Source organism: Elephas maximus, chromosome 10 (assembly GCF_024166365.1).
Source record: "Elephas maximus indicus isolate mEleMax1 chromosome 10, mEleMax1 primary haplotype, whole genome shotgun sequence".
NCBI classification, from domain to species: domain Eukaryota; kingdom Metazoa; phylum Chordata; class Mammalia; order Proboscidea; family Elephantidae; genus Elephas; species Elephas maximus.
This window is the reverse complement of record NC_064828.1, coordinates 72137272-72161167: the sequence shown is the minus strand read 5'-3', so window position 1 is coordinate 72161167 and position 23896 is coordinate 72137272. Positions and strand designations below refer to the sequence as shown.

Here is a 23896-nt window from a genome sequence, read left to right as displayed (position 1 = left end):
AGTCTCAAGTGTCCACCTGATCCAAGAAGCTCACTCCTTACCAGCATCCCTCTCCAACCCACTGTCCAGTCCAATCCAAGTCTGAAGAGTTGGGTTCGGGAATGGTTCCTGTCCCTGGCCAGCAGGAGCCCTGGGGGCCATGACCACCAGGGTCCTTCCAGTCTCAGTCAGACCATTAAGTCTGGTCTTTTTATGAGAATTTGGGGTCTGCAACCCACTGCTCTCCTGCTCCCTCAGGGGTTCTCTGTTGTGTTCCCTGTCAGGGCAGTCATCGGTTGTAGCTGGGCACCATCTAGTTCTTCTTGAGAGACTTTAACTTTTAAATTTACCCCATATTTTTATGCAAATAACACACACCTACTTCCTTTGTTTGCCAAGCATGCCCTCCCTCCATGAGGTATTTTTGTGTAAGTGCACTATGCTATATTTTTTATAGCAACACGTTAAAAAAAAAAAAATTTGGCATAGTGGTGCTTACAAAATACCCTGTAGGGGAGGGTGTGGTTGGCAAACAAATGCAGAAGGTGCACGTTATTTGCATAAAAATACGTTAAGTATGTCTGTATTTAAAAAATGTTTTATAGTCATCATGTATTATTACTTCTATAATTTAAAAAAACTTGCATACTTTGTTTGACATAACCCCAAAACTTGAAGGCTGCCACTGTGGAAATTATTATTTGACTAATTGTTCAAGTCACTTAAGTTCTCTAAAACAGTCACTGGATACTTGTTTCTTACTACCTCTTCAAATCCTCGTGCTAAACCCATAACCCCAGCCATCCCTTCTGGCCTGAGCTGCTGAGTCCTCACACTTCCCAAGCTCTCCATTCAGAGTCAGGATACTTACCTACTCATTACTTCTCCTTTGCCTTTTCTATCATTTCTGCCACTGAAATGACCTCCTGACTCTTCCCTCTGCCTGTGCAAAATCAAATGTCTGTTAAAGCCCCAGTGCAAGTCTCACTTTCATCACAACAGCAGCCCTTCTCAAGTTCCTAAAGACAGTGTATTTTTATTATCATGTAGGCAGGTTACAATGTGGCAATGCAATATTTTAATTGCCCCCTTAGAATGTGCAATTAATTGAAAATTTGCATTAATGTCAGAAGTTGTGCATGTTTTGAATTCATTGCTAATTATTTATTGTCCTTTTTCTTCCTGGAGATAAAAGGAAAGAAAGTGGGAAGAAAAGAAATCCTGACATGGTCTCCTGGCTAATTACTCAGAGCCACTTGGATCAATATTCCCAAACTCTGGCACTTCGATGGCTGAGTTATTGTCCTGCTTTAAACACACAGTTTACCTGGGTCTGTAGGTCAGATAGATCAGAGGCACAAAATTAATGCGGTTGTTAATGAAGGACATTAATCTTCCTTGTCACTTTCCTTGATTAGTATGGTTACCTCTGAGGCCCATTTTCTGTACCCTTGTGGGATGAATTTTCTGCATATATTTTAATCTTTACAGCATGTAAGTGTGTGTGTGTCTTTCTTAGAGGGGTTTTCCTTTGGGTCTAACAAGTGGTATGTACTGAATTTCAGTTTTATTCTAAGTTATCCCAAGATGTCGTTCACCTGCCCCTGTTTTAATAACCTGCATTCCATCATGAGGATAAGCTTGAAGTTAGGCACTTTCAAAACCCAAATTTAAATCTCAAATATTGCATTACTAGCAGAACACGTGAGTTAGGTTTTGAAAACTTGAGAAAGAAGGAGGCATACCGTAGAAAAGCAAAATGGTAGCTAACGATAATTACATTTCAAAATGAAAGCATTCTCTTACGTACCGGTACTCAAACACATATTCAGCCTAAGAGTTTTTGAAATCCACTTTGCAGTACTCCCAGTAAAATATAAGTTCTGGCGTACACACTTTTTGCCACAACCACTTAACAATTTATGTAAGGAACAAACATTGACCCAGCATTGAGTCTACTTTGTGTGGAGATGGTTTCTTTCTGCTTTACTGCATCATTAGCTGTGACGTGACTTCAGATCCAGATCCATCTAGCTTTGCTTAAGAAGCCTGTCTCCTTTAATCCTCCCAGCAATCTCAAGAATACTGCCAATAGCATCAGCTTTGCAGTCAGTGCTCTAAATCCAAGTTCTGATTCTGCCATTTTTGGCAGTGAGAGCAAATTTCTTAACCTCTCTAAACATCGGTTTCTCCTTCTATAACAAAAAAAAGGGCATGATAAAAACAAGCCTCATAGAATGTTGTAAGGATTAAATGAGATAATCTATTTAATTATCTCATTAACATAGTGAGCACAGTAGTAAGCATGTAGTTTAAATGTTAATTGTTGTTGCCTTCATTTTGCAAGTGAGGAAACTGGCTCAGAGAGTTTAGTGACATTGAAGGTCAGTAATTGATGGAGAAGGAGCTCCAGTCCAGGTCCTCTGATTCCTGGGATTTTTCTACCACGGCATGCCACACCCTAAAGCACACTCTACCATTTTTTTTTTTCAAGGTATCATGTGGGCTGGTGGTAACCCTGTAAGGGGTGAACTTGTGCTCCGCAGCCTTAAATTTCCCTTTCTAAAACCCATTCTAATGGAAAGACCCCAACTCCAGCTTCCGCTTGATCTTAGGGATGACTCCAGGCTGAGGTAAAGCCCCTTTCTAGCGTCTCTTCTTCAGTCTGCTCTAAACGATAGATGTGAATCTGAGACAATGTGAAGATTCTTTGCTTATGACTTTAATGTCTTTCAAACTTACAAAATATGTCCAGGGCTGTGGCTAAAAGAGCATTTTGAAACTATGCAATTGTTAATAAAAAACTAATGTGCCCATTTGATGTTTTAGTCAGCCGCAAATGCAACACTCGAGTTAACCATGTGGGCAGATGTAAAAGTGTGGGACTGAAAATAGGAAGTACAATTCAAGGGAATCAAAACTGGTAGGAGAAATAATCTCACTGTCCCTCTCTGTCCTCATCAGTTTAGGTCAGATTTTAGAGGAACATTGCAATCTTGAGCATATGCCCTGATCATAATCAGCAAGAGGATGAATCTGGACACTTACTGAGTTGTTCCATAAGTACTTACTAAACAAACTCCATGTGTGCCAGGCAGCGTGCTTTGCACAACGGAAACAGTGAGACAAAAGGTGCATATTTTCTAGGAGCTCACAAACAGTGTGAGGAAAGCAAACCTGTGAAAAAAGAATGAAGAGGGTTCTCACCTGAACCATGAGACTAAGAGACCATATCTGTCTTCAAATGTTCGACAGTCTCATATAGAAGAAGGGATCTGGGCTGGGGCTTTCCTTCATAGCTTGTGCAGCATTCATGCTGTCATCCCACATTGCTTTCTTTTTCTTTGTTTTTAAATGAAGTTGAATGTTTGAATGGTAATACATTCAACTGATTCAAGACGAATTTTTTTTTTTTTTTAAAAAAAAAAGAAGTCCGTAATGAAAAGTCTCGCTTTCATTTCTATCACTCTCTATCCTGTCCTGGCCCCCCGCAGTTAACCACTTTGTTTCTTGTATATTCTCCCACTGTTTCTTTATGCAGATACAAACAAATGCAAACATATATTCTTATTTTTCCCCTTTCCTTATGTGTGAGTTAAAATTCTGTATATCTTTATCTAAACACACATATTTGGCCTCTTTTCACTTAATACTTATCTTGGAAATCCTTCCGTATGAGCTCATGGAGATCTCTCTCATTCTTTCAGACAACTACATAACATCCTACGTGTAGAGGTACATAGTTTGTTTAATTAGGCCATGATGATGGATATTTTAGTTGTTTCCAATTTATGTTATTGCAAACTATTCTGTAATGAATAATCTTTTGCATGTTCATTTTGTGCATGGGCAGGTGTGTCTATAGAATAATTTCTGGTGAGATTGTTGCTTCAAAGAGAAAGTGCATTTGTAATTTGGATAGACATTGTCAAATTGCCCTCTATAGGAATTATATCATGTTGCATCCCTACCAGCCTCTTCCCAGTAAGAGAGTGCCTGTTTTCCCCCAGCTTCACCAAAAGAGTGTGCTGTCAAACTTTTAAAAAGTGTTTCCCAATCTGATATGGGGAGAAAAGCCATCTTGTTTTGATTTGCAATTTTATGATAGAGGGTCATTTATATTGTTCTTCCTATGAAAAGTGAAGGTCTTTTTCTTCTTGATTTTTAGGAGCTCTTTATGCATTAGGAAGATTAGGCCTTTATGCAAAGTATTGTTTTCTTGTTATTTGCTGAAGTATCTGTTTCCGCTAATACAAGACAAAACTGGGACTTAAAATGATGGGAAGCAACAGTGAGGCATATTAAAGTTCAACTAAAAAAATAATACTGGTCAGTATTTAATGAATCCTTAATAAGAATCAGAAATGATTCTTAGTGGATTGATTCCACTATCTCGTTTCGTCTTCATATCACAAGGAAACTGAAGCACAGAAATATTAAAAGCTTATCCAAGGTAAGCATAGTATTCAAAGCCATACATTTTGACTCCTAGGCATAGGCTGTTCACCACAGTGCTTACTAATAAGTAGGCTTGCATAGCAAAGCAGTGAGATCCCCATCAATGGTGGTACTCAAACTAAGGTTGGGAGGTGATCTGTCAAGAATTTTGTAGATGAGATCCTGGTATTTGGGAGAGGATTGAATTAGATGACAAGGAGCCCTGGTGGCACAGTGGTTAAGTGCTTGGCTGCTAACTGAAAGATTGGTGATTCGAACCTACAGCTGCTCCATGGGAGAAAGATGTTAACATTCTGCTTCTGTAAAGATTACTGCCTTGGAAATCCTATGGGTTGATTCTGCTCTGTCCTGTAGGGTTGCTAAAGTGGTGTCACTAGGTGGGTGTGGGGGCTGGGGACCATACTGAGTGACACTGTTGGAAGGGGTGACACCAAAATGACTGTCTATATGCTTTATGCTTTCCAAGGCACAGCCGAGAACTGTCAAAGAAACTTAGATGGAGTCTGTCTGCTGGGCCAGATTTTTCCTTTAACAAAATTTTCTGCCTAAGTGAAAACCCTGTAGGTGGTGCAAGCCAGGCTCTTCATAGAAAAACCAAACATAAAAACTTGCTGAATCATTTTTTATTAAACATTAATTTTGCAGTCCCAGCAGCTAAATCTGTTATTTTGGCAGACAAGCTTTAAATAAGGCAGCAAGTTGGGGAAAGAAAGAGTAGTTATTCATATTCTTAAACCCCCTACACGTCACCAGCTTTGGCTTAGAGTCTGTTGCTAGAGAATGCAGGCTCATTTTTTTTTTTTTTAACTCTTAACTAATTTTCATCACTCATAGGTAAAAAATTGGTAAAAAATGAGTGTACCTAGATTTTTCAGAGCCCATTTATCATGTTAAATTACAGCCAGCTTAATTATAGGAGGAGAATGGTTTCTAGGTGACATAGTGGCTCCTAGAGCCTCCCTGGCATATCCATCCCTCATTAGTGGCTCTGTTGTCCAGTGTGTCACAGCCTCCGCACTCGGGGCCTGCTGATTGTTTAGCGCTCAGGAAAGATGAGTGGGAGTCTTCAGGGAAAAAGCCATGCAGCCTAACTGTCCAGACTACAGCCATCCATCACACGGGCAGCCTAAGGGCTAAGGATTCTGGGATAGGTGCATTCAGCTCCCTGATTCTGGCCTTTATTTATTACTTTGTTGTATTTTTAGTGCGATTGCACACAGCAAAATAAGTTCCCATTCAACAATTTCTGCACGTATGGTTCAGTGACATTGGTTACATTCTTCACATTGTATCATGGACTTTAATTTTTTAGTTTTAATATTTACTTCTCTCCTCACCCCTACTGTCACTCCAGTTTTTTGTTTTGTCCTCTTTTTTGATATTTCTGAATGGAATAGGACTAATATCCCTTATCTCTTCAGTTGCTGTGGATTCAATTCCGGCTCACAGCAACCGTTTGTGTGTCAGAGTAGAACTGTGCTCCAGAAGGGTTTTTTTTTTTAATAATTTGTTTTATTTATTTTTGTTGTTGTTGTTGAAAACATACACAGCAGAACATACACCGGTTGTACAATTTCTACATGTACAATTCAGTGACATTAATTACATGCTTCAAGTCGTACAACCATTTTCACCCTCCCTTTCCAAATTCTTCCTCCTCCATTAACGTGATGTCACTGCCCCCTAAGCTTCCTATCTAACCTTTCAGGTTGCTGTTGTCAGTTTGATCCCATATAGATAGTTCTTTAAGGGAGACATACTTTACTAATTAAGTTAAACTATGGTTTAAAGAAGACTTCAGGGGCTATTTTTGGTTTAAGGTTTAAAGATTATCTCGGGGCAATAGTTTCAGGCTGTATGAACAGCCTCTGTGGCTCCAGAAAATCTGGATTCCACGAGGACCTGAAATTCTGTTCTCCATTTTCTTCTTTTTGATCAGGATCCTTCTATAGAACCTTTGATCAAAACACGCAATACTGGTAGCGGGGCACCATCCAGTTCTTCTGGTCTCATGGCAAAGGAGGTAGTTGTTCACGGAGGCAAAAAGCCACCCATTGCATTTCCTCTTCCTGTTCCTGACTCGTCTTCTTCCTCCGTTGCTCTAGAGGGTTTTCAATGGCTGATTTTTCAGAAGGTCACCAGGACTTTCTTCCTTGGTGCCTCTGGGTGGACTTGGACCAACTACCTTTCAGTTAGCAGCTGAATGCTTAACTGTTCGCACCACCCAGGGACTCCAATGTCCCCTGTACCCTGTTAGTATTGCCTTTACGCAAATAATTATTTGTCTTTTTTTTTTTTTCAATCCAGGGAGAAGGGTAAGCCAGATGTTTCTCTAAGAGCATTTCTACATCTGTCCTCAGAAAACCTTTTGGTATAGCTAGTCTTTCTGTTTTGACATTCTCTTTGTTCCCATTTCAGGATACACAGAGCAGTAAGAGAGTTACAGAAACATTGTCTTAAGCCAGAGACCTCTTACCTCAGTCCTGAGAGGTCCGAGTTAGCTCAGTTCACAAGGGAGAAAGCTTACCCCCGGGCACTGAACACCTCCATGCCTGTATGTCCATTGTCTTAGCAAATTTTAACTCTCATGCTCAGGTCAGAGTCATCACCACATTTGTGATAGAACCCATGGCAGTTGCGTTCACTAGAAAGTACATAATGAACAACCACCTGCTCATGGAGCTGTGCAGACAGCTGCTGCCTTGCACTCTGGGGACTTTCACATCTAAGGCATACCCCAAAGCTGTGTATGAGTGTGGATTGGCCATATTTAACTCCTTCTGGCCCAAACTTCCCTGATCTCGTGTCATTAAAGATAAAAGAACAGACTAATGGACAGCTGGTAATATGTGGCAAAGGCCTAGCATCTTCCTGCAAAATAAATGATAATACAATCAACAGCTCTCGTTTATTGAGTGTGTAATATGTTCTGTGCATAGAGCCAAGTGCATTATCTCATTTAATTCTCATAACAGCCCAATAAGGTAGGATTATTGTCCCCATTTTAAAGATGAATAAACTGAGGATCAGAGAGGCTAACTTGCCCAGAGTCTCCCAAGTGTTAATTAGTGTTAGAGCCAGAATACAAACTAAGCTGTAAGCCAACCAATTGGATGAGGTTGATTGTTTGACAATGAATCACAGAGCTAGAAAATAAGGCTTTAGGGCTGAAGGTTTCCTTGAAAAAATGAACTTGAGCAAGTCATCATCTCATTCCTTACTATGGCCAGAGAGCTAAAATAATAACAATAATAACAGAACAGTCACCCTTTGAGATGTTGCTGAACTTGCCTATCTCATGACTAGTTCTGATCTATGACATCAGTGGATACAAAAATCCTGATTTTATCAGCACATGTTGTGATTTAATGGCAATGGTTTCAGCTCATTGTCATCTTTCTTGCACTTATTTCTGGCTAAAAATAGTGACCTATGGATCCATCAATTTTTATTATAAGTACTTTCCTGAGAAGTTTCTTGTAAGTTGAAAATCAATCCCATTTGAAATGTATCCAGGAACTGAATTTGCTGTGACCTCCCTGTCCAGCCACCTCCTGAGTGGGCAAGCATCTGTGGGTCCACACATTGACTCTCTATGTACATCCACCTCAGTATAAATCAGACTTCTAAGTGGCCAGGAAACAGCCAGAGAGAATGAAGAAGTCAGATGTTTCAAGGAATTCTTGGTTGCACAGAAAGGTAGTAACATCTAGCCTAGACAAGGAAGGCACTCTGATTTAGTAGATTTGTATTTAACAGTGTCGCAATATTCGTTCCTGTCTGGGGCAGCTGGCTTGTGCTCTCTGCCTCAGTGCCCACATCTGTCATCTCTGCAGGAAGCACTGACAAGAATTGATGGGTTTTCCCGAGCCCCAAGGCTCCGTTCTGCCTCCTGGTTCCAACAATCCTCACAGGACGCTGCTCTCACATAATTTCCTGTCTAGAAGAATTTTCTGTTTCCAAAAGTTTTATGTACATTTGTATATACCTTTATATACATTTTCAATTTCTGTTAAAACTCTAAAAATCAGGGTATTTAGATCAGTTTAAGAAAATGGGACGTGACCACCTTCAAAATATTTAGATTATCCATTGCTTTCAAGAGGATTCTAACACGGTGCTGTTTAAAATGTATGGTTTACAGAAATGGCTTTATTTCTCTTCCTCTACTTGGTGGCATTTGTAGAATGTGGCAGAGGAGTCCTTCCAATATCATCCTGGGCTCTCTGAGCAAGACATAGCTGTCAGGATAAGAAATTCAAGGGTAAGGGTTCTTCCCACTTGTTGGCTTTATTTCTAGCCTCTCAAATAGTGTAAATGTAATCTAGGTCCTGCTCCCTCAGTTATTACCATACATCTGGGAGGCCCCTATTCTCTGAGGTATCACCTTGGGGAAATTATATTGATACCGTTTTATAAGAACGGAAGAAGTAAAGGAAGTTGCGTCAGACTACAAGGTCAGCCAATCGGTACAAAATCATAGAAAGTTGGAGGGGATTTCTACAGTTGACTCATCTAACTTCCTACAAAGTTCGGGTTTCTGTCCATGACCTGCCATAGACACTGAGTTTCTCTCTGCCTGAGTTTCCAACATGACCAGAAACACTCAAATTTTTAGACCATTCTTTCATATGACAGATTGAAAACATCCTCTCTGTAATTTGCATGAGTTAGTCTTCGTTTGTTCTCAGTAGCTGTATAGAATAAGTCTAGTCATTGATTGGTTGATCCATTATTCATTCATTTATTCATTTTGTATGGGTGTCTTTTATGCACAATACAGTGTGCAAAGCATAAGCCTAAAACTCCAGGATCTGACAGGTTAGTAGGAGATAACACGGACATATATGACATATGTCATACATGACTCATGAGTGGTATAAATTGTTACATGAAGGAGGAGGGAGAACAGTAGGAATGGTCAGCAAATTCATCATGGAGGTGGTGGCACTTAAAGATATTTATCTTGAATGGTTTGAGGTTAAAAGGCAGAGATTTGAATGTGGAGCTTGGAAGGACAGAGTGTTGGAGGAGTGATGGGTATTTTATGTTAGCCAGAGTATGAGATGGAGAGTGACAGACAGAACAAGAAAAGCCTAGAAGAGCTGGTTGAGTAAGTGCAAGGTTGAGAGTGGCTTTGTATGCCTAGTAAAGAAACAAACCCATTGCCTGCGAGTCAATTCCGATTCATAGTGACCCTATAGGACAGAGTAAAACTACCCCATAGGGTTTCCAAGGCTGTAATCTTTATGGAAGCAGACTGCCACATCTTCCTCCTGCAGAGTGGCTGGTGGGTTAGAACCGCTGACCTTTTGGTTAGCAGCTGAACACTTATCTACTGTGCCATCAGGGCTCCTTGAATGCCTGGAGTGGAGGGTAAGTGAAAGGAGCAGTGTTATGGATTGGATTGTGTCCCTGCAAAGTATTTGTTGAAATCCTAACCCCTATACCTGTGGAGGGGCTCTGGTGGTGCGGTGGTTAAGTGTTTGGCTGCTAACCAAAAGGTTGGCAGTTCGAATCCATCAGCCGCTCCTTGAAAACCCTATGAGACAGTTCTGCTCTGTCCCTATAGGGTCTCTATGAGTTGGAATCGACTTGATGGCAATGGGTAATACCTGTGGATGTAATCATGTTTGGAAATAGGGTTTTGTTTTGTTAATGAGGCCAGACCAGTGTAGGCTCAGTCCTGAACCCAGTCACTTCGGAGTTATAAAGAGAGCAGATGAGACACAAATGTGAGTACACACTGGGGAAGAAGATGCCATACGAGGGTCACCAAGAACCAAGGAATGCTCGAGGCTATCAACAAAGAAGGAATCCACATGGCAGAAACCCTGATTTGGACTTTTAGCCTCCAGAACTATGAGAAAATAAGTTTGTGTTCTTTAAAGCCGCCTACTTGTGACATTTGTGTTACAGCGGAACTAGAAAAGTAAGACAAGCTGTGAGACAGGGCTGCGATGCCAGGTGAAATTCATGTCATCTCAAATGCCAGGCTTTGAAGCTTCAGGATTATCCACTGAGGTGGGGCAGAATCCTTGGTGGTTGCTTAGCAGATGGCAGTTGTGTTTAATGTGATAACTCTGGTGGCAGAAGACAGTGGGCTGGAGGGCTATGTAGCATGCCAGGTATCGGGATGAGGGCCAGAAGTTCTGTGGTCGCTCCTGAAAAGGAAGAATGGAGTGGTAAATGATAATGACTGTAACACAGCGCTAGAAACCACCTCTATGTTGTGTGTTCTCTGGGAGAGCATCTTCTTCCCTACTCCCCAAGCCCCAGACTATTTATAGCCATGGGCAAAATTTTCCTTACTTTCTAGTGGATAACGACTTATTAAAACCTGGAGGTTGCAAATAATTGTGGCAGAGAACCAGGGCCCAAATGTCTGCAGTGGAATATCTCAGAATTGATCCCCCTGCTTCCAGTGAGGCCTTCTTTCAAGCTAAGCCCATGTAATAAAGAGCTTTAAGAACTCTTTAGGATAAAAAGTGCGTGTGCATACAAGGATTTAAATCTAATAGCTTTTCCTTTGGTGCTCTGTGTATGCTTAGGCAATACGGCCCATCATTGTTATTATTCCTTTTTTTAATTGAGTACCTACTAATGTGCCAGGTCCTCTTCTAGGTATTGGGTAACATTAGTAAGCAAAATAGTCAAAAAGTCCTGTGCTCATGGAGCTTGCCTAGCAAGGGGAGACAATAAATAAGTAAATTATACAGTGTGATTGAAGGAGGTTAGTGATGCAGGGAAAAGAAGAGCTAGAGAAGGGTAGAGGAGAATGAGAGGACCAAGGAACAGAGAGGGGAGGGCAGGTTACCATTTTAGAGAGGGTGATCAGGTAGTCCTCAGTGAGAAGATAGCATTTGAGCAAAGACATGGGGGTAAGGGAGTTAGGTGTGCAGATATCTGGGAGAATGGTATTCCAAGCAAAGGAAATAGCCAGTGCAAAGGGGCTGAGGTAAGAGAGTGGTGAATCAGCAAAGAAGCTTTGTGCTTTTCCATTCCCCATAGACAAAGCTAGGAAAGGACAAAAGTTAAGTTTAATTATAAAAATACTGATTCAAAATTACTTTAAAAAGATGCACAAGCTGATTTAAAAAGATGCAAAGGGCACGAGGGGAGGTTTCTTGGCTTCTGGACTGCTTGGGCTTGAATTCTAGCTCTGTCACTTCCTGTCTGTGAAATCTTAGGCAAGTTATCTAGCCCTTCTGTTCCTCAGTTTCCTCATCTGTAAAATGAGACTAATAACAGTATCAACCTTCTAAGATTGCTTTGATGATCAAATGAGTCAATATTAATAAAGAGCTTGGAACTATGTCTAATGCATAGCAAGCACTCGAATGTTAGCTATTAATATCATCATATTACTGTGCAGTTCGAACCCACCCAGTGACTCTGCAGAAGAAAGACCTGGCAATCTGCTTCCATAAAGATTACAGCCAAGAAAACCCTTTGGGACAGTTCTGCTCTGTCACATGGAGTTGCTATGAGCCAGAATCAACTCGATGGCACCTAATGACAACAACAACTATTTTTTATTCCTCTTATATCAGTTGGTGCCCTAATCTGGATTATTTTGGAATGTGTCTTAAGGGTTTTTATGTTGTGTGTGCTGTGTGTGTATGTGTGATATGTTTGTGTATGTGTTGTGAGTGTGGGGCTTACTTATTTCATAGGTAAAATCACATTGCTTAACACATAGTAAAACCTCAGTAAATGTTAATTTTCTTCTTCTCTGACAGTATTTTACAGCAAAGAAAAACAATAGGGGGCTCTCATTTTCTCACTCTGAATGAATTTCTTGGTGTGTTTATTAGTAGAATGAAGGCCAGGTGCAAACATTTTATGGACTGACTTGGAAACTTGCTTTGTCCTTAGCATCACCAGCGAAACTAAGAAGTCTCTAGTGGGTCATTTTGCATCCTACTGGAAGGCAAAGAATGGGTAGTAGAGGAGTGAAAGAGGATGGGAAACAAAATGAGGGGAAACTGAATAATTAAGGAAGCATGCCATTAAGGTACTACTACTTTGGGATGGGGCCATCAGGAAACTAGGAGTCCTTTCTTTGAGGACCTTTAAATAAAGAATGGATGGTATAAATCCAGGAAGGGGCAGGAGTCTATGAACACCAGGACTGGACCAGAAGGTCTCTTGAGGCATCTTCCAGCTCAGTGAGTGTCCAAAACTGGGTTCCCTCCCACTCCCCAGTTTACTATCCTCTTGTTGCATTTACAAACCTGAATTAGCCTACATTTCAGCCACTATTTAAAGAGTCATTCATACTTTGACACAAAGAGATTTTCTCTTTAATAATACTCAGTAAGATCAAGTCGTTGTGCATTGAGGTAGTAGATGTCGAAAATCAATTTTCTTGTCCTCTGTAATCTCTTCCCAACTTATCTGGGCATGGCAGCTTGTGTGGGCCTCTGTGGTTTGCTGCCAGGAAAATTCTGTGTGCTAAATTATCAGAGAGACAAGGCAAATTAACATGCCAGTGCTCCAAGAGAACTCTGAGGTCTCTCTGGGGGGAAAGGTGCCAGGTCTCCGTAGACTATGGAACGGGTAGTGGGTTATAGGACAGGGAACTGAAGCCAAGCCCGCACTCACTGTGTGCTGTTGTTTTGATTCATAGGTGTGCCAGATGCCCCCAGGTTCATGGATCATACCTTTTCAACAACATTAAGCGATGGAGAAGGAACCTGTTACACGTCTCTTATTTCCGACATCCGTTACCCACCTCAGGTGGATTCTACGTATTTCACTGGAATTCTGCAGAAGGAAAATGGCCATGTCACCAGTTCAGAGAGCCCTGAAGAGTTGTGTACTGCTGGACCCTCCTTGCCAGATGTGCCTAGCACAGAGCCTCTTGGCTTATTTAGTTCTGATTCCGGAATAGAGATGACTCCTGCAGAGTCTATGGAAGTGAACAAGATCTTAGCAGACCCTCTGGACCAGATGAAAGCAGAAGCCTATAAATACATTGACATAACCAGGCCAGAAGAAGTCAAGCAACAGGAGCAATGTCACTCCAAGTTGGAGGATAAAGACTTAGACTTCAAGAATAAAGACACTGGGAGCTCAACAAAATTAGAAGGGGTCCGTGAACCCGAGAAACCAGTTCCTGTGGAAGGAAAGATCATCAAGGACCATTTATTTGAAGAGTCAACATATGCACCTTATGTGGATGATCTCCGTGAAGAACAGCACAGTGCTGCTCCTGTGATCACAGCCCCCGTCAAAATCACGCTGACTGAGATCGAGCCTTCAGTTGAGGCTGCTACCCAAGAGAAGACCCCTGAGAAGCAAGACATCTGCCTGAAACCAAGTCCCGACACAGTCCCCACTGTCACCGTCTCAGAGCCTGAGGATGACAGTCCAGGATCTGTCACTCCTCCATCTTCTGGAACAGGTAAAGGAGCTGGTGTGCCCTTCCTTGGGAAAACCCGTCACATGGAAATCTGAATTCCTAAACCACTTATTAACAAATGAAGATTGACACTCAAAATACTTTACTGTATGACTTTCCCTTAAATATCATTTAGTTTAACCAATTTAGTAAACAAACAACTTTTTTATCCATTGCATAAAAGTTGAGATCTGGAATTTTCCTTAAAGTCCTATCAGATTTGCTTAGTAAAATGTTTCTTTCTTCATTTGACGGGAGAGGCATGAGAACATTGAAAACCTTAAGATCCCCATGTGGTCCTACTGTTCAGATCACAGAGGGAGGTATTGCTTGCTTCTGGGTTGGCTCTCCTTCCCAGACCTGGTACCCCCCCGGGGGCATCATGGGGAGAGCGCCCTTATTGTTCTCTCCAGACCTCTTCTCCCCAGACCAACTGGAGCTCTTTGAGGAGCGCATTTTACATTCCGGGCCCCAGTTCTAAGTTTGACAATGTTGGGGGAGATGTCAATGTATATTGGTAGGGGGTAGGATTGGACAGTGAGAAGAAACCTAAAAGAAGGATACTCCTCCCCTTGCAACTCAGCATTGCCATATTTATCTTTTTAGTTTATTGAAGTTCTGCATGCAATTTTATTTTTCAAAACTAAAGGATTTTATTTTGGTTAAAAAGGTTTGGAATCCACTAAACTGTGATCTTTTTCAATGTAAACATTCTCCTGCTCTGACTCAAGGCAAAATGTTAAACCACTCTTGGACTCATTCTTTTAAGCGGCCTCCTGTATCCTAGGTGGCCGAGTGGCAGCAGGAAGTTCCATACCTACCCTGTCCCACCCCATCGTGTGTGGGAGGAGCAGAGGCAGCCCCCACATCCCCGCCTCCTCTAGCCTTTGCATCTCTAACTTTTGCATCTTCACATTTGGATACTGGCATCTGCCACTTGCTAAACAGGCCCATGTTCACCTTTCTATTTCTCCCTCTTAATTATGTCATCATAATTATCATCATCCATAAAAACATCTCTGCAGGTGGGTGGTCTAACTTCTCCAGATTTATAGCTATTTGATTATTTTAGTTGACTGTAGTTTTGCTGTGTCAGTCTTGACACATAATAACCACTATCTTAACTGAGATCCACAAAGCTTTAAACAAGGGTAAGAAAACTTCTGTTCTAAATGTCTGCCACGTTCCTTCTAGCATTTTGTTAAACTTTTAGTGCCCCTTAAGAATGAAGGAAACTGTCCTCAAGCACTACAGAGTTTCCTTTGACTCATACTAAGTATGGATTAAGGGGTGTACAGTGGTTAAAGCGATTCACTGCTAATCGAGAGGTCCACGGTTTGAAACCACCAGTGGCTCTGCGGGAGAAAGATGTGGCAGTCTGCTTCCTGAGAGATTTACAGCCTTGGAAACCCTATGGGGTCACTATGAGTTGGAATTGAGTCTGTGGCAGAGGAGGTGGGTTAAGTATGGACTATTTTTAATGTGGCACCTTCACTTACGATTAAACTCATCAGGCCCTTTCCTCCCATACCCCACAGCTATCTGATATCATTCTTTCTTGTGAGTAAATAAAGTTAAACCCTGTAGCCATCTTTTCTGAATGCTCTAGAACAGTCATTTTCACCTGGAGGTAGTGTTGCCAGATGTTGTTGTTGTTAGGTGCCATTGAGTTGGTTCTGACTCACAGTGACCCTGTATACAACGGAATGAAACACTGCCTGGTCCTGCGTCATCCCCACAATCATTGCTATGTTTGAGCCCATTATTACAGCCACTGGGTCAGTCCATCTCATTGAGGGTCTTCCTCTTTTTCGTTGACCTTGTACTCTACCAAGCATGATGTTCATCTCCTGGCACTGATCCCTCCCGATAACATGTCTAAGGCCATCTTCACCCCCACTGCCATCTTCACATCTAAGGAGCATTCTGGCTGTACTTCTTTCAAGACAGATTTGTTTGTTCTTCTGGCAGTCCATGGTATATTCAGTATTCTTCGCCAACACCATAATTCAAAGTCTCAGATAAAATACAAATATTTCATGGGACATACTTATGCTAAAAAGTATTCATTGTTTAGCTGAAATTCAAATGTATCTGGGCATCCTGTATTTTCATTGTCTAAATCTGGAAATCTTAACTGGAGGTGAATGTTAGAATTACCCTTAGAGTTAGAAAATGTGGTTGTCTGGGCCCTATCCAGAGCTATTTATACTAAGTTGGACTCTCTGAGGGCGGTTTTGAGCACATGCCTGATTAAGATTAAGAACTGTTCTAAAGATTTGAGGTAGCTTTCACGTGAGTGCTATTTGTTGTGTACCTACTGTATGCCAAGCACTGTGTGAGGTGTTGAGCATATGATAGCATACCTTGGCTGGGCCTTGCCCTCATGGTGCTTTCAGTCTGGACTCAGGGAAGAAGACAAAGGGTGAAGAGGCAAACATAAATCAAATCATCACACAAACAAATATAAAGCTGCTTGGGGCTCCTGGTTGTAAGGAATGAGTGAACGCCGGCCCATCTCCTGAACTACGCAGCATCCAGCCAGCTGGCATGCAGGGTGGGCTGCCCTGCAGGACCACTTGTGGCCCTCTGAGCTCATGCTCTGTCTGCTTGCTATATGGTATTCTAGAAATGTTGTACAAGCAGGAGTTTAATCAGATCTAGTAGTTTGGGTGGTCAGACAGAGGCTTCTAGTATGAGAAACTGGAAGGATGTATTGCAGCCCTGGTGGCTCGGTGGTTAAGAACTTGGCTGCTAACCAAACGGTCGGCAGTTTGAATCCACCAGCTGCTTCTTGGAAACCCTGTGGGGCAGTTCTGCTCTGTGCTATAGGGCTGCTATGAGTCAAAATCAACTTGATGGCAGCCAGTTTGGTTTGGTTTTGATTTATGCCACGGGGAGGGAAGACACATCCACCATAAAAATTTCCATCCCTGTTCTCATCAAACCAGCTCATTCTACTGACTTCCATGTTTCTGGGTATGGAGCCCTCATTCATTTTACTCTTCTAGGCTCACTGTTGCTAAGCGATGTTTGACATCCTTCCTATTCTCACCTGTCACATGAATCAGACCCAATGTCTATTGTTTCCCTCTCTTTAGTGTCTCTAGAGTTTTCATCTCCTTTCCATCCTTTTGGAAACCCTGGTGGTGTAGTGGTTCAGAGCTACAGCTGCTAACCAAAAGGTTGGCAGTTCAAATCTACCAGGTGCTCTTTGGAAACCATATGGGGCAGTTCTACTCTGTCCTATGGGGTCGCTATGAGTCAGAACAGACTCGACAGCAATGGGTTTGGTTTTCCATCCTTTCAGCACTACTACCCTTTAAAAAAAAAAATTAAAAAAAACCCTTTACGTTATCATAATTCCTCCTCTCAACTATTGCATTGTCCTCTTAATGGATCCTCCTCCTTCTACTTTTTTCTCTCCTAAGCTCATTCTAACTCTTGCAGAACCCACTAGTGCCTGCCTGATGAACTACTGACTCTTAAATCAGCTTTCAAGGCCCTACATGAACAAGGGCCTGCTTACCTTTCCGGTCGCATCACCCTGTATCAGCCCCCACAATACTCCAGTTAAACTTTTGAATTTGCTGCTCTTTGAACGTACTCCATATCTTTGCTCATGTAGTTTATTCTTCTTGGCCTAGTTCTGCATTTCAAAGCTCTATTTGTATTTCAAGACTAATTGAAATGAAACTTCCTCCATTATCCCTTCTAAGTGCCTCTAGTACTTTGTACTATACAGTTGCACTTAGCCCATTCTGCCTTGTTTTCTTCTTATTCTCTGGGAGAGCCAAGTTGTGAGTCATTAGCATGCTGTTGTTGTTATTATTAGTTGCCATTGAGTGGATTCAGAATATACAGAATAGAACTGTTCTATAGGGTTTTCAAGGCCTTTCAGAAGCAGATCTCCAGGCCTGTCTTCTGAGGTGCCTCTGGGTAGGTTCAAATCACCAACATTTTGGTTGGTAGTCAAGCACTTTGTGCCACCCAGAGACTTTGAGTCATCAGCACAGTGATGGTAATTGAGACCTATTGATAGTAGAAGTGGGTGAAATCACCTTGAGATAGAATGTAAAGTGAGAAGAGAGCATAGGGTAGAGTTTTGGGGAAGACCAACAGATAATGGCTGGAAAGAGAAAAGATAAGGGGCTCACGAAGATGATTGAGAGCGAGAAGAAAATCTGAAGAGGATAGTGTTGCAGAAGCCAAAGGAAGAGAGGACAATATGTCAAGTGCTGTTGAGAAATCAAATAAGATAATTCAAAAGTGAATTGGAGGTCATCAGGGAACTTGGGCAAGCAGAGAGGGCAGAATCCAGATTGAAGTGGTATATTCCACTAGCTTCTATAACAGATAAAAAAACCCAAATCTCAGTAGCTTAACCTAACTAAATTTACTTCTCACTCATGGCATAGTTCAATGTAGATTGGACAATTCTATATGTGCTAATTCAGGGACCAAGTCTCCTTCCATCTTTTTTTTTAAATAACTTTATTGAGATATAATTCACATACCATACAAGTCATCCACTTAAAGTATGTATTTGGTGCCTTTTAGTATATTCACAGAATTGTGAATCTATCACCACAATAAATTTTAGAACATTTTCATTACCCCAAAAAGAAACCCTGTACCTCTTAAGCATCACCACCAAATTCCCCCACTCCACCCCTGCCTCCAGCCCTAACCCAGCCCCCAGCCCTAGGCAACCACTAATCTATTTTCTTTATAGATTTGCCTATTCTGGAAACTTCATATAAATGGAATCATACACTATATGATCCTCTGTAACTGGCTTATTTCACTTAGCATATTGTTTTCAAGGCTCATTTATGTTCTAGTGTGTATCTAATTCATGTCTTTGCATTGCTGAATAATATTCTATTGTATAAATATGCTACATTTTATTTATGTATCCACCAGTTGAATGATATTGGGTTGTTTCCACTTTTTGGATACCATGGAATAATGCTGTTGTAAACATTTGTGTACAAGTTTTTGTGTGGGTCTATGTTTTCATTTTTTGGGAGGTAGATACCTTTTTTTTTAGATACCTAGGAGTGCAATTGCTGGGTCATATGATGACTCTGTGTTTAATGGGGGAAACCCTGGTGGCGCAGTGGTTAAGTGCTATGGCTGCTAACCAAAAAGGTTGGCAGTTCGAATCCACCAGGCATGCTCCTTGTAAACTCTGTGGGGCAGTTCTATTCTGTCCTATAAGGTTGCTGTGAGTTAGAATCTACTCAACAGCAGCGGGTTTTTGGTTTTTTTTTTTTTTTTAATGTTTAATGGCTTAAGGAATTGCCACATAGTTTTCCAAAGCAATCGCACCATTTTACGTTCCCACCAGCAGTGTATTAGGTGTTCGATTTCTCAACATCTTCGCCAATACTTGTTAATATCTCCTATATAGCCATCCTAGTGAGTGTGAACTGGTCTCTCATTTATAATTTTGATTTGCGTTTCCTTAATGACTAAACAAGGTGAGAATTAGTCACGTGCTCATTGACCATTTGTATATCTTCTTTGGAGAACTTTCTATTCAAGTCCTTTCCCATGTTTTAAATTGAGTTATTTGTCTTTTTATTATTGAGTTGTAATTGTTTTTTATATATTCTAGATACAAGTCCCTTGTCAGATATATCATTTGTAAACTTTCTCCCATTCTGTGGATGGTGTTTTCATTTTCTTTTTTGTCATATATTATTAGCTTTCATATATTATGAACAACTACAATAATATAGGATGAAGGACAACAGAGGGAGTATTGAAATACAACATGGACATTTCAAAGCAGCATTTGGAAACAGCTCATGCTGCTCACCATTAGCAGGCAGAAGGAACAGGAAAAAAATAAACAAAAGTGAGGCTGTCACAGAGAAAACAAGCTTATGTTAGTTAGGTTTCATGGGAGACTGTAGGTCATATATTAGGTGTTAGCAGTCTCACTAATAATGTGACCACATCTGCAATCAACATTTTAAAAAATGAAAACATATATATATATATATACACATATATATGATAGATAATATATGATATATTTTGTCTATCCTTTTATTTTGAAAGTATGCTCATTCACATTTTGACTGACTGATAGTACACAAAACATTCTTTTACACTATTCCAGGACATCTACATTATACATCCTGATTATACAAAAATAGATGCAAAATAGTTTAAAGGGATTTTCTTGCCTGAAATTATAAGACAAAGTGGGAATATATTTTTTAAATCCCTTTATTCCTCTTCCATCCTTTCAGCTGAGCTTTATTCATATAATATCTGCCTTTCTTCTTACATTCTCCCCTCTTGTGAAAGGCATCACTGTGCAGTCATCTACCCCATACCTCACCAGCCCCCACCTCTAGTCAGCAAGTATTAACAAGACATCTTCCTAAATTTCTCTGGAATCAATCTCTTCTCCATTAGAGTTCCCTTTTGCAAGTCCATTTCTTCATAAGTCTGGCATTAAGACTTTAATTGCTTTTCTGCAGTTTTCTTCAGTCAGTGGTGACAGCTCCAGGTCTGTTAGCTTTTGTAGTTCTTGTATCATGGTCATAGTCTTTTTCAAAGTAACACAAATGTAGCCCTTTGTCTCTTTCTGTTCAAAAGCAGTTGGTTTAAACCATGTATGCAAAGTCTGATATTGAGACTTTACTGCTGACAATTCCTTTAAGAGTGTAACAGGATTTTTCACACCAGCAGAATCAGGATAATTGTTCTGGTTTCATATTCCAGCTTGTACAGAATACAATCCAAATCAGAATCAGCTTTCTGGAACATCTACCCCATGTTGAATAGTTGACATTCCTCCTTTGTGTTCATTTTCTTTGATGGTTTCCTTTGCAGCACAGAACTTCTTAATTTTGACGAAGTCCAATTTATCTATTATTTTCTTTTGTTACTTGTGTTTTTGGTGTCATATCTCAGAAACCATTGCCTAATCCAAGGTCTAGAAGGTTTACACCTATGATTTCTTGTAAGAGTTTTCTAGTTTTAGCTCTTACATATGCATTTTGTATATGGTGTGAGCTTAAGGATCTAACTTCATTCTTTTTTATGTGAATATCCAGTTCCCTTTTCCTTTTCATCTCATCCATCAAAATATAACTTACCCCATCTCAGACCCTGCCTCTTTTATAAAAGGTGCAGTGTAATGTAGTAGAAAGCATATGGAACAGAAAGACCTGAGTTTAATATCAAGCCATGTCATTCTTAACCATGGGGCTCTTTCAGTCCAAGTTCCTTGCAGTAGACTCTAAGTTCCGTGTGCCTGGCACCCAGCAAATGGAGCTATGACGATGCTACTGCTGACAGTTCTCTGGAGGTATAGATTCTTTCTTAACGTACACTAGTCTTTACTCCTTATCTTCTTCCTCCTTTTTCTAGTCTACCATTTCGAAATGTAGTTTTTACATCTTTATGGTGTTTACATATCAAAGAACTATGTGCACAACTTATTAAGGAACTAAAAAAAAAAAAAAACCTCTATAAAAAATAGGGTTTGGAGTCATGCAATAAATCTTTTAAACGCCCATGTCTCTGACCTCCTCTCCTATTGTTCTCCTCCTTGTTCATTTTGCCCCAGACACAATGGCCTCCTTGGAATACCTAGAAATCATTGCAGTTCTCAGCTCCAAGTCTTTTCACTATTTAGTCCCTCTTCTTGGCATGATTTTCCTGTGGAAATCTTCATGAGTCATTTTCTTACCTCCTTCAAGTTTTGAACATACATTACCTTCTCATTGACTCCTGTCTTGACTTCTTTATTTAAAATTACAAACCTATCGCAAACCCATCTCACCACTCCTGATCCCCTTACCCTGCTCCACTTTTTTTTCATAGCACTTACCCTTATAACATAGCATGTAATTTACTTATGTGCTGTGTTCACCTCCCACTGGAATATAGCAGGAATTTTATTATCTATTTCATTCATGAATATTTCCTGAGTGCTTAGAAGAGGGCCTAACACATAGTTGGTTCTCAATAAATAATAGATGAATGAATGATATGTGGGTAAAGGATAAAATCAATTCTGCTTTATAGAAAATTAGAAAAGTCTAAAATGTTTTATCCGTTGGGGTTTTCCCACAATCCTAAAGCGACAGATTACCTAACCACTTCCTCCCCCCCCACATCTCCCCAGTGACCTCAGAGCTTTGTAGAAATGACAAATAGTTCTTGCTCACAAAAGGGCCAGAGACCATTGTCTAGAATATTCTGAAATAAGGCCCCGCTGTGTGGCAAGGGAATACAAAGCTCCTGAACACTGTTGTCATGGTAATCCCAGGTAGTCTCTCATCCAAGGCAGAGAAATCTCAGCAAGATTGACAGTGTGGCTTATAGACCATCTGGATAAACATCAGGCAGAAGGCAGGCATTCACCCAGGGCACTGAGGGTGACTCTTGGGTTTTGTTTTTCTCAGCAGGAACTGCAGACAGGGGAAATAATGGCAGTGGGCTTCCACCCTTGGAAGGCCTGCAGGCTGCGCATTATGGTAATCTGCACAGCCTGCTTGGTGAAACTGGCAAAAAGCATTTCTTACATTGCTCCACCCAGTTGCACTTCACACTAAAAAAAAAAAAAAAAAGTAAAAATACTGATTCTTACAAGAAATGTAAACCTCAGAATTCAAGTTGTATAAAAGGATCCAAAGTTGCCTTGGTCTTATTAAAGGAGGAACTAGGGAACATGAACAGCAACGGGTAAGGAGTAATGGATTTTCAGATGTTGCTTATGTTGGTGGGCCAAATTAGAGAGTTATGTATATCAGATTATCTGAAGCCACCTCTGTGAAATAAAACACCTCATTGAAGGAATGAATCAGAAATTAAAACAATGACTTCTAGAATCTTTGCCGCTTCAAAGCAGAAAAACCACCCAAGGTTCTGTTGCTAAGAAATCGCTGGGTCATTTTTAAAAATAGCTAGATTAAGAAAGATAGGTATGTAAAACACTGATTAATTGGGCCATAAAGGTAATTAGCCTTTTAGTTCAGGTGGCCTGTCGTTCCAGCACAGCCCTGGAAACAGACATTTTTGTGCTAATAAGATATGTGTTTCTCAAGCAACAACAAAACATCTCCTCTAATGGAAGTTTGTTTTATTTCTTCTCTCTCTGTCCATCTGTCTGTCTGTGTGTGTGCCTCTCTGGCTCTTCTGCCTTCTGTGGGACGACAGAACCATCTGCTGCAGAATCGCAGGGGAAATGCAGCATCTCTGAGGATGAGCTGATCACTGCCATTAAAGAAGCAAAGGGGTTATCATATGAAACCACAGAGAGCCCACGGCCGGTGGGCCAGGTGGCCGACAGGCCTGAGGCCAAGGCTAAGTCCGGGCTGCCCGCTATCCCCAGCCCCCTGGACCATGAGGCCAGCAGCGCGGAGTCGGGAGACTCGGAGATAGAGCTGGTGTCCGAGGACCCGCTGGCTGCTGAGGACGCACTGGCCTCGGGCTACGTGACCTTTGGCCACGTGAGTGGCCCGCCGCCCTCGCCGGCCTCGCCGTCCATCCAGTACAGCATCCTCAGGGAGGAACGCGAGGCTGAGCTGGACAGCGAGCTCATCATCGAGTCGTGCGATGCCTCCTCAGCCTCAGAGGAGAGCCCCAAGCGGGAGCAGGACTCGCCCCCGGTGAAGCCGGGCGCCCTGGACGCCATCCGGGAGGAGACGGGCGCCCGGGCCGAGGAGGGCGCGCCGAGCCGGCGGGGCCAGGCCGAGCCCGACCCCGGCCCCTTCAAGTTCCCCTCGGCTGCCCCCGAGACCCGCCCCGAGCTGCCCTCCGGAGACCAAGCCGCGGCGCCCGAGGGGCCCACGTCGCCGCGGAGACCTGCGGAAGATGCGAGTTCAAGCCCAAGTCCCGTGGCCGCAAAGAGCCCAGGGCCGCGAGGGGCCGACGCAGCGCCCTCTCTGCTGTTTCTAAATAAGCAAAAAGGTAAAGTGAAAGCTCTGCAGACTGTAGCAAGGTTGTCTCCTGTGTGTTCCCTCTCGGGGCGCTCTGAGGGGCGATCTGCCTCAGTCCGGTAGTCATCACTGGGCCGGTCAG

At 41.6% G+C, this 23896-nt stretch overlaps 1 protein-coding gene across 4 annotated transcripts in view; it reads left to right on the top strand.

Moving 5' to 3' along the window:
• The window catches only part of RTN1 (reticulon 1), a 257793-nt gene that overhangs the window by 120325 nt on the left and 113572 nt on the right, over window positions 1-23896 (top strand). For all 4 annotated transcript variants that reach the window (XM_049897441.1, XM_049897445.1, XM_049897443.1 and 1 more), the window contains exons 2-3: window positions 13070-13846; window positions 23033-23785. In XM_049897441.1, the coding sequence (XP_049753398.1) occupies window positions 13070-13846; window positions 23033-23785 (1530 nt within the window). The remainder of the gene's footprint in view (window positions 1-13069; window positions 13847-23032; window positions 23786-23896) is intronic.